The 12,508-nt window shown below is 28.6% G+C and overlaps 2 protein-coding genes and 1 pseudogene across 2 annotated transcripts in view; 1 reads left to right on the forward strand and 2 right to left on the reverse strand.

Moving 5' to 3' along the window:
* Positions 1 to 2,183: 2,183 nt before the first annotated feature.
* Positions 2,184 to 3,410, reverse strand: LOC123003903 (annotated as a pseudogene).
* A 3,540-nt stretch (positions 3,411 to 6,950) lies between these two features.
* Positions 6,951 to 8,207, reverse strand: LOC123003902 (odorant receptor Or2-like). Its single transcript, XM_044396944.1, has 4 exons — positions 7,408 to 8,207; positions 7,257 to 7,362; positions 7,054 to 7,212; positions 6,951 to 7,004 (listed from the first exon to the last, which is right to left on the reverse strand). Exons 1-4 carry the CDS (start codon positions 8,205 to 8,207, stop codon positions 6,951 to 6,953), a joined length of 1,119 nt encoding a protein of 372 aa, XP_044252879.1.
* A 3,383-nt stretch (positions 8,208 to 11,590) lies between these two features.
* LOC123004072 overlaps positions 11,591 to 12,508 on the forward strand; it is a 2,347-nt gene continuing 1,429 nt past the window's right edge. Inside the window, exons 1-2 of the mRNA XM_044397188.1 lie at positions 11,591 to 12,378; positions 12,425 to 12,504. Of these exons, the coding sequence (XP_044253123.1) occupies positions 11,591 to 12,378; positions 12,425 to 12,504 (868 nt within the window). The remainder of the gene's footprint in view (positions 12,379 to 12,424; positions 12,505 to 12,508) is intronic.

Genomic DNA, 12,508 nt, shown 5'->3' on the forward strand with positions numbered 1-12,508 from the left:
AGCTGTGTGTTTTTTATGTATTTAATTATTTTTGTAGCAATTAGTCAGTGTTGTATTGTTTTAAACATTTGTCATTTGTATTTTTTTATTAAAAAAACTTGTGTTTCTGATTTAATTGAAACACATAAATTTGAGAAAAATTGAAAGTAAAAAAAGAGTTTTTCAGTCTTTATCAAGGCCGAAAATGCCAAGAAATACAAATTACAAATAGAAACGGAAATTACATAGTTCAATAAGGTTTTGATACATTATAATTGATGACTACTATTTTGGAAACAAAGTATTATTATTTGGATACAAACTGTTATAAATTTAGAAATTTGTTATTCTTATGTTTTGTTAAATTTATGTTATTCTGAAATAAAAAAATCTAGGATTAATAGTAGTTATTTATTCGACGAGTTTAAGTGTAAATCGGACGCTTTATTTCACGAGTGGATTTTTAAACGTGGTTTATCATCCACGAAGTGGAATAAATGAACCGATTTACACAAAGACGAGTTGAATACAACATCTTATTCTTCGAATTAGAGTCAACAAAGCCTACAATTGCTTTAAATCTGTTAAAAATAATCTGACGTTTCGTATTGAGAAATACCAAACAGGTAGGTGTCAAAACTTCCTTACACAGGAGAAAAACCGTAAATTTTGACAGTGTCGAAGAATAAATTTTATAAATAAAAGATTTTATTTAATGTAAATGGCAAGGTTCATTTTGTTCATAAAAAGCATATAAAAAACAAAAATACAAAAATGAATTTTAATAAAAACACACAATAAGCCTCGTTGTTCTTGTTTGAAATATAATAATAATAATCATACAATATATTCATTTTGCTTATTTTAATTAAATATATTTCTTGATTTTAATTGTTTCGTATAAACATTTTTAAAAACAGAAATTTCTTTGACGCAATTTAAGGTCAATTATTGATAACAAGCGTTGAGTTTTCCATATCAATTACTTACAATCAACAAACTCGCTAAAATGCTTTTTCTAACATTGATTATTTTGTTGAATGTGCCTATTTTACAAAAGTGACCGGTTTGTGTGAAAAATCGTTCATAGTGTCGTGCAAAACTCTTTTTTAACAATTCTAAAAAATCTGGTCTGAGTTATTAATAGTGCAATTAAACAAATATTACCTACACCAACATCCTAACATAACGTATTCTAAAAAAACTACTTGTTGATCTTGACAAATTAAACTTTCATTTCAGTAAAAAATTAACAGAAATAGAACCAAAGACATTTACCCATTGCAAAAGTCCCCAAAATGTAATTTTTTACAACAATCAAATTCCAATGATTAAAAAATCGACATTTATCGGTTTTTGTAAATTAGAAAAACCGAGTTTGTAGAAAAATTGGATTGAAAAAATAGAATAAAGGGCTTTTATCGCAAGTAACACACAGTTCCTTGATTTGTTTTATAAATATGTATATTAATATTTTTGTGAAAAATTGTCGACTGGCAAAGCTAAGTGTTGCTCATGATCAACTAGCATTAATTAATATAATATCCAATGGCTACCTTCCAAAAAATCCCAAACAACTTTACTTTACTTTTGCAAGAACTCACAATTACCTATATAAAGTACCTATATAATTATCTATACCTATATAATTACCTATATATATATATATATATATAATTACCTATATACCTATATAACCTATATATAATTACCAATATTACCTATATAACTTTTAGAAATAAAAATCCACATTGATAATTTAACAAAACTAAAATATGTAGATCTGAGTAGAAACAATGTAAAACATTTTACAGTTCAGAAAATTTTCAAGACTGAAGGCCTTCAAGGCCTTTTATGGCATTTAATTGTTCAAGATATTTGCGTTTAGTTGCGATAAATGGTAAACTTGTCCTAACAACACTCTCTGGCAATCCGTGGAATTGCAAGTGTTTAGAAGGAATTGAAAAGTTTAGGTATGCTCGAATCTGGACTCGCGAGGACTGTTTGTGAAATTCTCTGGTTCCGGTCAAAATACGGTTTGCATTACTGATAGTGACAATTGTTCTGAAAGTGAAGTGCTTGAAAGCGTTTTTCTGGAGTGCGGTTCAGGCTGTGGATTATGAGCTTTTCGCGGTTTTCAATGTTTTCATAAACTAAATTTTTATTTGTTGTATTTTAATATTACAATTAATTAATCATAGTGCTTAATCTAACATGTTGTTGATGAAGGCAAGGAAATGAATAAGCATTTCTTAAAATCTGTAAATTTTGCTGCTTTATTTTTTATTTTGTCAATTTTGTTGCTTACCAGAATAAAAGTTCTTAGATTCATATCAGCAAACTTTCCAATCGTCAATTTCGCCGGTTTTTGTGCCCGATTCATAATAATAAGTCTTGCAGTTTTATTTCTGTAAACTTCATCGTCAAGCCAATCGACGTAAAAAATCTGATTTGAAATATCCATTGACTGAAAAAAATATTTATGGCAAATCTAAAATTTCACTATTTTACTAATTCAGATATCAAATTTCCAATATGACAAAAAGCATATGTTTGAGTGGTAAATCCAATAAGTCCGATGAAATATGTCGAAAACGTATATGGTTTCGGTGGCATTCTGAAATTTTTTGTAGTCAAAATAAGCAATACTAACCCCTCTACTGTAAGTAAAAATAAGCAAAACAAATTCCTAAAAGACTTGAAAAGAATTGATACAAGCATATCGGTGAAAGAACTACATTGAATTGATCGATAAAATTTAAGAGAAAATCGTGATGTTTTGTAGCTTGAATAAACTGTTGATCGTACGAAAAGGCCGCTTGGCCGTTTTTTCGTTTAAAAGCAATTTTGAGTATTTTAAATTCTGTATAAATATGCAGAGTAAAATAAAAAAACATGCCATTATAAGCCGATACAACTATTGAAACGATCAAAACTCCTAAAACGTCCACGATGGCACATATTTCATACTGTCCATATAATCCACCATAGCACAAAAGTATTGGTTTCCCGGGCTTGAAAATTAGTGTTAAAATTGCAAATTGTAGTAAAACACCAGTTATCAAAACGGTGTAAACGTAGAAAAATATTGTGACATATTTGCGGATTTGAGTTAATTTTTGATTAGTTGTTTCATCGTCACATTGATCCAATTTCCAAAAAAACTTAGTTTTTTCAAGCAAATCAACTATTTCTTTTTTGAGTAATAACAACAAAGACATTTTAATCAACGTCTGAAGTGGAGGAACGATCGCTTGGGATACATTTTGATAAGTCTCAAAAACACTGATATTTGAAATAGCCTCTAATACGGCTGAAATTATAATCCAGATAATGCAACTGAAACAAATAATATTTTTGAGCTTTGATGTTTTATCGTTTTTTAATGGATTCAATCCAACGGTGTCTATTAGTTTTAAAGCATTCTCCATTTTAATTGCAACTAAATTTTCAATAGTTTTCTTTGCTTTTAAAACAAGAGAAAGTTCTATAACCACGTATTTAATCGTAGCTCGATTTCTTGAAAAATAATGCTATGTTTTAAAATTCCAAGAAATAGTTGGTAGACTTAGAAATAATTCAGTAATTTAATTTGTCCGATTGTTTGAAGGACTTTTTAAATGTTTGGTAAAAAATTGGCTAATAACTTATTAATATCCGTTTTAAAATGCTGTGGTCAAGGATATTAGATAATTAATAACTTATTTTTTTTTTTTTAAATAACTTATTTATTTAAGTTTTCAATCAGACAAAAGATGTACAACTAAACTGTAAATACAATACGACAGATGAAATATTTTGTAAATTTCACTGGTTCTGGTGGAATCTCACTCCTTGTAACCACAAATAGACAAATAAACATAAACCAAGGAAGTTTGTAAAAAAATGAAACAGAAATATTAGTGAAAATATTTCGTTGAGTTTCTTGACGTATTTTAACAAGAAATCGTAAAAAGCACTTGTTATTTTGGATCAAATCGTTTTGTCGTTTTGTAATAACATCTTAAACAGTGTTTGAGATGAAGAAACTAAAGATTCAGGTGCACGTTCGTATGTCCAGGAGAATAAAATTAGAAATAAATACTAAAATTGCTGAAAATGTAATAAATATTATACAAATAAACGACCAATGTTTTTTTATTTGTTAACTAATCTTTTTCAGTTTCATAATTTAACAAAATTAAAATATAGATTTGAGTGGGAACAATACTGTACAACAGTTCCGAAAGTTTTCAGGAGTGAAGACCTTTAACAAAGTCTTTTTCTAGCATTTAATTATTTAACAAATTTGGACGTATTTGCGCAATACAGTAAACTAGAGCTTTGTTCACAAGAACTGTTTCTGATTTGAAGTTCTTCCGTTTCAGTCATAATCCAGTTTGCATTAACGATAATGTGAGTTGTACTGAAAGTGTTTTTTAGAAGCTTAGAAGTGCGTTTCAGGCTGTGGATTGTGAGTTTTGTATTTGTTAATTGTTATAATAAAAAATTTAAATAGTTGTGCTTATTCTATTATATTGTTGATGAACGCAAGAAATGAATAAGCATTTCTTAAAATCTGCAAATTATACTGATGCTTTATTTTTTATTTTCCCAATTTTTGTCCCTTACCAGAATAAAAGTTCTTAAGTTCATATCAGCAAACTTTCCAATGGTCAATGTCGCCGGTTTTTGTGCCCGATTCATAATAATAAGCCTTGCAGTTTTATTTCTGTAAACTTCATCGTCAAGCCAATCGACGTAAAAAATGTCATTTGAAATATCCATCGACTGGAAAAAACAATTAATTTATGGAAAATCTAAAATTTTACTATTTTACCAATTCAGAGATTAAATGTCCAATATGACAAAAAGCATATGTTTGAGTGGTAAATCCCATAACTCCGATGGAATATATCGAAAACGTATCAGGTTTCGGTGGAAATCTGAAATTTTTTTGTCATTTTGTAGACAAAAAAGGTAATACTAACCCTTCTACTGTAAGTAAAAATAAGCAAAAACAAATTCCTAGAAGACTTGAAAAAAATTGAAACAGGCACATCGGTGAAAAAACTTCATTGAGTTGATTGATATAATTTAGGAGGAAATCGTGATGTTTCGTAGCTCGAATAAACTGTTTATCGTATGAGGAGGCCATTTGGCCTTTTTTTCTTGTAAAAGCAATTTTGAGTATTTTAAATTCTGTATAAATATACAGAGCGAAGTAAAAGAATATGCCATCATAAGCCGTAATGACTATGGAAACGATCAAAACTCCTAAAACGTCCACAATGACACTTATTTCGTACTGAGGTGATTCGAGTCCATATAATCCACCATAGCACAAAAGTATTGGTTTCCCGGGTTTGAAAATTATTGTTAAAATTGCAAATTGTAGTAAAATTCCAGTTATCAAAATGGTGTAAACGTAGAAAAATATTGTGACATATTTGCGGATTTGAGTTAATTTTTGCTTAGTTGTTTCATCGTCACATTGATCCAATTTCCAAAAATACTTAGTTTTTTCAAACAAAATAACTATCTCTTTTTTGAGAAATAACAACGAAAACATTCTAAGCAACGTTTGAAGTGGAGGAATGATTGCTTGTGATGCATTTTGATAAGTCTCACAAGCACCAATATTTGAAATAGTCTCTAAAACGGCTGAAATAATAATCCCGATAATGCAACTGAGACAAATAATATTCTTGAACTTCGATGTTTTATCGTTTTTTAATGGATTAAACCCAACGGTGTCTATTATTTTTAATGCATTCTCCATTCTGATGGAGGTTAAGAAAGTTCTATAACTACGTGTTTAATCGTAGGACGATTTCTTCAAAAATGACACAATTATGTTTTAAAATTCCAAGAAATAGTTGGGAGATTTACTAGACTTAGAAATAATTTAATACTTTAATTTATCCGATTATATGAAGGACTTTTTTTTAAAGTTCTATAACTACGTGTTTAATCGTAGCTCGATTTCTTGAAAAATTATACAATTATGTTTTAAAATTCCAAGAAATAGTTGGTAGACTTAGAAATAATTCAGTAATTTAATTTGTCCGATTATTTGAAGGATTTTAATGTTTGGTAAAAAATTGGCTAATAACTTATTAATATCCGTTTTAAAATACTGTGGTCAAGGATATTAGATAATTAATAACTTACAATTTTTTTTAAATAAATTATTTATTTAAGTTTTCAATCAGACAAACTGTAAATACAATACGACAAATGAAATATTTTGTAAATTTTTAGGTTCTGGTGAAATCTCACTCCTTGTACCACAAATAGACAAAAACATATACCAAGGAAGTTTGTGAAAAATTGAAACAGAAATATTAGTGAAAATATTTCGTTGAGTTTCTTGACGTCTTTTAACAAGAAATCGTAAAAAGCACTTGCTATTTTGGATCAAATCGATTTGTAATTTATCTGATTATTAGAAGATTTTTTAAGAGTTAAGAGTTTTAGTAAAATAATTAGCTAATAATTAATTCTAGACCAATCCTTATTTTCTTATTCTTACACTTCAATTCTGTGATCAAAGATATTAGTTGATTACTGATAAAAAAATAAAAAATTATTCAAAATAATGAACAATAAAAAATAGTTTAACAATTTCAGAAATTTTGAAGAAGTTTTGAGGGGTAAAGACATTTTCCTGGCTTTTAATTATTTAACAAACTTGGATATATTTGCGCAATACATTAAACCTCTCCTAACCCTAGGGCAATTGTAGAATTGCGAATGTTTAAGAAAAATATAAAAGTTTGTTTGCTCACGAGGACTGTTTGTGATTAAGTTCTCCGGATCCGGTCATAAGCCGTGGTAGTTGTTTAGAAAGAGAAGTGTCTGAAAGTATTTTTCGGAAGTTTAGGAGTGCGTTTCAGGCCGTGGATTGTGAGTTTTTCATGAATTTTTGTTTTTGTAAAGTAACATTTTATTTGTTGTATTTTAATCTTACAATTAATTAATCATAATGCTTAATCTAACATGTTGTTCATGAATGCAAGAAATGAATAAGCATTTCTTAAAATCTGTAAATTTTGCTGCTTTATTTTTTATTTTGTCAATTTTGTCACTTACCAGAATAAAAGTTCTTAGATTCATGTCAGCAAACTTTCCAATGGTCAATTTCGCCGGTTTTTGTGCCCGATTCATAATAATAAGTCTTGCGGTTTTATTTCTATAAACTTCATCGTCAAGCCAATCGACGTAAAAAATGTCATTTGAAATATCCATTGACTGAAAAAAATATTTACCCCAAATTTAAAAATTTCACATTTTACCAATTCAGAAATCAAATTTCCAATATGACAAAAAGCATATGTCTGAGCGACAAATCCCATAAGTCCGATGAAATATGTTAAAAACGTATCAGGTTTCGGTGGCATTCTAAAATTTTCTTATTATTTTGTAGTCAAAATAGACAATACTGACCCTTCTGCTGTAAGTAAAAATAAGCAAAGACAAATTCCTAGAAGACTTGAAAAAAATTGATACAGGCATATCGGTGAAATAACGTCATTGAGTTGATTGATAAAGTTTAAGAGAAAATCGTGATGTTTCGCAGCTTGAATAAACTGTTGATCGTATGAAAAAACCGTTTGGCCGTTTTTTCTTTTAAAAGCAATTTTGAGTAATTTAAATTCTGTGTAAATATACAAAGTAAAGTAAAAACACATGCCATCATAAGCCGATACAATTATTCCAATGAGCAAAGTTCCAAAAATGTCCACAATAGCATATATTTCATACTGAGGCGATTCGAGTCCATCTGATCCACCATAACACAAAAATATTGGTTTCCCTGGTTTGACTATGAGTGTTAAACTTCCCAATTGTAGACAAACTACAGTCATCAAAACGGTGTAAACGTAGAAAAATATTGTGACATATTTGTGGATTTGAGTTAACTTTTGCTTAGTTGTTTCATCGTCACATTGATCCAGTTTCCAAAAACACTTGGTTTTTTCAAGCAAGTCAACTATTTCTTTTTTGAGGAATAAGAAAGAAGACATTTTAAGCAACGTCTGAAGTGGAGGAATGATTGCTTGTGATGCATTTTTATCTCTCAAAAGAATCTCAAAAACACCGATATTTGAAACAATCTCTAATACGGCCGAAATAATAATCCAGATAATGCAACTGAAACAAATAAAATATTTGAATTTTGATGTTTTATCGTTTTTTAATGGATTCAATCCAACGGTGTCTAATAGTTTCAAAGCATTCTCCATTTTGATTGCAACTAAATTTTCAATGGTTTTCTTTGCTTTTCAAACAAAAGAAAGTTCTATAACTACATGTTTAATCGTAGCTCGATTTCTTGAAAAATGATACAATTATGTTTTAATGTTTCAAGAAATAGTTGGTAGACTTAGAAATAATTCAATAATTTAATTTTCCGATTATTTGAAGGACAGTTTGGTAAAATATTGATTATTAATTTATTAATATCTGTTTTAAAGTGATGTGGTCAAGGATAGATAATTAATAACTTACAATTTTTTTAAATAACTTATTTATTTAAGTTTTCAATTAGACAAAAAATGACTGAACTGTAAATACAATTCGACAGATGAAATATTTTGTAAATTTTACAGGTTCTGGTGGAATCTCGCTCCTTGTAACTACAAATAGACAAAAACATATACCTACCAAGGAAGTTTGTAAAAAACTGAAATAGAAATATTGGTGAAAATATTTTGTTGAGTTTCTTGACGTATTTTAACAAGAAATCGTGGTGTTTCACTGCTTCGATATCAAATTGATTTTTATAAGAGGAAACCGTAGATTTTCTTTTAAAAGCAATCTTGACCAGTTTAAATTCCGCGTAAATAAAATACATCATCATAGCATCTACAATTCCACAACAAAATATATTTCAAACTGGGGCGATTTCAGTTCATGTAACATTTTTTGAAGAATGCAAGCTCCAGTCATCATAAATGTGTAAATGTAAAAAGACCAACATTTTCGTAGAGTATTCTTAGTTTCGGTATGTGAAAATTACGCAATTGATTTAGTTTTCAAAAGCACTTGGTTTTTTCTATCAAATCGGTTTGTCATTTTTTGATAACAGCTGTGGTCAAGGATATTAAAATAATTAATAACTTACAATTATTTTTAAATAACTCATTTATTTAATGAAAAATTGTGTGGTGTTAGAAGATAATAAGAGTTTAATCTAATGCATTGTTAATAAAAGCAAGAAACAAATTCTTACAATCTGAAATTATAAAAAATAGTTTAATGCCTCAGTTTTCTTACTTTAAGTTCATACCAGTAAAAAGTTATTTTTGTAGATTTTTTGAAATTTCTGTTTGTAAAAATCATCAAATTTCCAAAGACACTTGGTTTTTTCGGTCAAGTCGTTTTTTGACAGCAGCAGTGATAACATCTTAAATTGTAGGAATTAATGATTGTGGTGCACTTTCGTATGTCTCCACGAGAGTAAAATTTGAAATAAATTCTAAAATTTCTAAAAATATGACCTATATTATACAAATAAATGAACATTTTTTTTTAATTTGTTAAGTTCTCAATTTTTAGAGTATTAAGTTCTACTACATCTATTATTTGTAAAGCTTGTGGAAAATTCATTGTAACTTTGACTAAATTTCTATTGGTTTTCCTGGCATTGAAAAAAAACAGACAGTTTTAAAACTGTATTTATTATTTAAATAAAAATTACAATTACAAAATTAAATTTTAATCTTGCGAGCTAGTTGACCTGGGCTTGAAAAAGATCTTTATTTTCAAAGCCACGGAATTGTGAAACAATTTTAATCAAAAATGTCTAAGTTACTTTTGATTAATTTAATTCAAAGTTTTGTTAACAAATGCACAAAATGAGAAAGCGTTTCTTACAATCAAAAAATAAATTGTAATTTTTTTATAATTAATTTCTGAAATATACCATTATAAAAGTGAGTAAATCCATATCTGCAAACTTGCCAATAGTTAATTTAACCGGATTTTGTGCTCGACACATAACTATAAGTCTTGCAGTCTTATTTTTGTAAACTTTATCGTCAAGCCAATCGGTATAAAAAATCTCATTTGAGATATCTACTGACTGAAAAAAAAAAGAATTTAGTAAATACTGTTAAGCAAGAATGTTACCAATTTAGAAATTAAATTTCCAATTAAACAAAACGTGTAGGTTTGAACTGCAAAAGCTACAAGGCAGAAGAAATATTTCGTGAAAGTGACCACCTCTGGCGGCATTCTACAAAACATTTTATTGCATTTGTTGCAAAATGATTAAATACAAACCCACTCCTTGAAAGCATGAATAAAAGGAAACAAATAGCAAGAAGATTTGAAAAGAACTGATACAGAAATACTGGCGAATAAACTGTGTTGATTTTTTTGACATAGTTTAACAAGAAAATGTGATGTTTCACAGCCTCGATAAACTGTCCATTGCTCTTTTTTTTAAAAGCGTTTTTGACCAGTTTAAATTCTGTATAAATATTCAAAGCGAAGTAAAAAAATATCCTATCATACGCTGGCACAACCACTGAAATAGCAACAATTCTCATGAGGTCTAGAAAAAGGTATATTTGAAATAATGGTGATTCGAGACCATGTAGTCTACCATAACACAAAAATATTGGTTTTTCAGATTTAAAAATCAATGTTAATATCACAAACAATATGCAAGCTCCTGAGACCATACTCGTGTAAGCATAAAAAAATATATCAACATTTTTGTACAATTTAGTGAATTTTTTTTGTCTTCGTCATCACATTGGTAAAATTTTCAAAATTTTTTAGTCATTTCAATCAACTCGGCTATTTCTCTTTTTGACAGTATTAACGAACACATTTTAAACATTGTCTGGATTTGAGGAATCGTAGACTCGAGTGCACTTTCGTACGTTTCAATAGTTTTAAAATTCGAAAAGAACTTAAAAGAAGCTGAAATAATTATTAATACAATGCAAGTACCATAAAACATTATTTTAAATTTTGCGTAATTATCATTTCTTAGAGGATCCAGTCCTGCGACATTTACTAATTTTAATGCTTGCTTCATGACATATAGAAGTCGATTGGTGTCTTTTTTTAGAAGTTTCAAACCACAATTACTTACATTTAAATTTTATGTTAGACTTAATAAATAAATAAATACAACGGTAAAACGTTTTTCCAGATTATTTATTAAAAAAATTGACCTTGCAGTCACAGAAATATCTAATTTTGATTGGTTAAAGTGAACGTCCAATCAGAGTTCAGCATTATAAAATCAATTTTTGAATAAAAAAATTAAGATTTACTTTAAATTGTATCTTTTAATTCTTAGCAATGTATGATAAAAATATGTGAAAGTCAAAGTTATTTAAAATACTGGCGTTTGTGTTTATAATTTTTTTTTTAAACATTGACTTTTGTCTAGTAAGTTTCAATTTATAACTCTCATATTTAAATAAATAAATAATTTCATAATTACTTATTGAATTATTTTTCAGAGTCTAATGTCCTAAACATTAGAACAAATTAAACTAACTTACGAGTTTCCAACTCCTTAATTAGCCGATAGCAATAACATAATAGCTTTAAATTACCTTTCTTTTACAAAGAGAAAGGTATATTCGATTCAGTTTCGAAGAAAATGGAGAAAGCGCTCAAGCTAGTAAACATTCTAGGACTCGATCCTCGAAAAAACGACGGTTTTTCAAAATTCCGTTCAATTTTCGTTTTCACTATTCTAATTTTAGCTTCATTTTCCAGTCATTTAGAGTTTTTTTTTAATTTTAAAGGGCTAGAAACGTGTGAGCGTGCTGCAGAATCTATCATTCCCCAATATCAGACAATGTGTAAGATGGCTTCTTTTCTACTATACAAAAATAAAATGCTCGAATTGATTAAGAAATTTGAACAGTTTTGGAAATTGGACCGGTTTGGTCATTTTTATGCTAAAAATCTCCACTCAACCTATTTCATTTTTCAAATATTTTTCTACGTTTACGTGGTGATCCTAGCTTTAACTTGTGCAACGTTTGTTCTCGTCAAGTTTATTTTTAAGACCGGAAAACCAATTTCGCTGTGTTACGGGGAGTCAGAAGGACTTGAAACACCTTGGGTTGAATTTTACGTTGTTTTGCAGACTCTTGAAGTAGCGATTATTTTTCTTGGAATCACAGGGTATGACATGGTTTTTCTTTACTACACCGGATATATTTGCATGCAATTTAAAATGCTAAAAATTGCTTTTGGGAGAAAAAAAATCAAGACGTTTGAATTATACAATAAGCAATTTCTGGAGGCTGTGCAACATCATGATTTTTTACTACAATACGTTGAGCAACTTGGTAATATTTATTGCTGGTGGTTTTTACTCCAATACTTTTCAAGCCTTTTTGGAATCTGTTTCGGCTTATTTTTGATTTCCAAAGAAGGGTCAGTATTTAAAAACTCGACGAACCTTTGTTAAAAAGAAATTCAGGTTACCCACAGAGCGCCTTGTAAAATACTTTCCTTACATTTTTTCATTTACTATGCAATCGTTTACATTTTGTATGACCGGCAC

This window comes from Tribolium madens, unplaced genomic scaffold, assembly GCF_015345945.1.
Source record: "Tribolium madens isolate multiple individuals breed KSU strain unplaced genomic scaffold, Tmad_KSU_1.1 Scaffold_1;HRSCAF=32;Tcas5.2_LG8, whole genome shotgun sequence".
Taxonomy (NCBI): Eukaryota; Metazoa; Arthropoda; class Insecta; order Coleoptera; family Tenebrionidae; genus Tribolium; species Tribolium madens.

Bases quoted from the DNA above. Each gene is read 5' to 3' on its own strand.
- LOC123003902 (XM_044396944.1), bottom strand. From the start codon at position 8,207: ATGGAGAATGCTTTGAAACTATTAGACACCGTTGGATTGAATCCATTA. The intron at 7,363-7,407 runs GTCAGTATTGTC...AGAAAATTTTAG, and splicing joins TTTTTACTTACAGCAGAAGG to AATGCCACCGAAACCTGATA. The intron at 7,005-7,053 runs GTAAGTGACAAA...CAAAATTTACAG, and splicing joins ATCTAAGAACTTTTATTCTG to ATTTTAAGAAATGCTTATTC.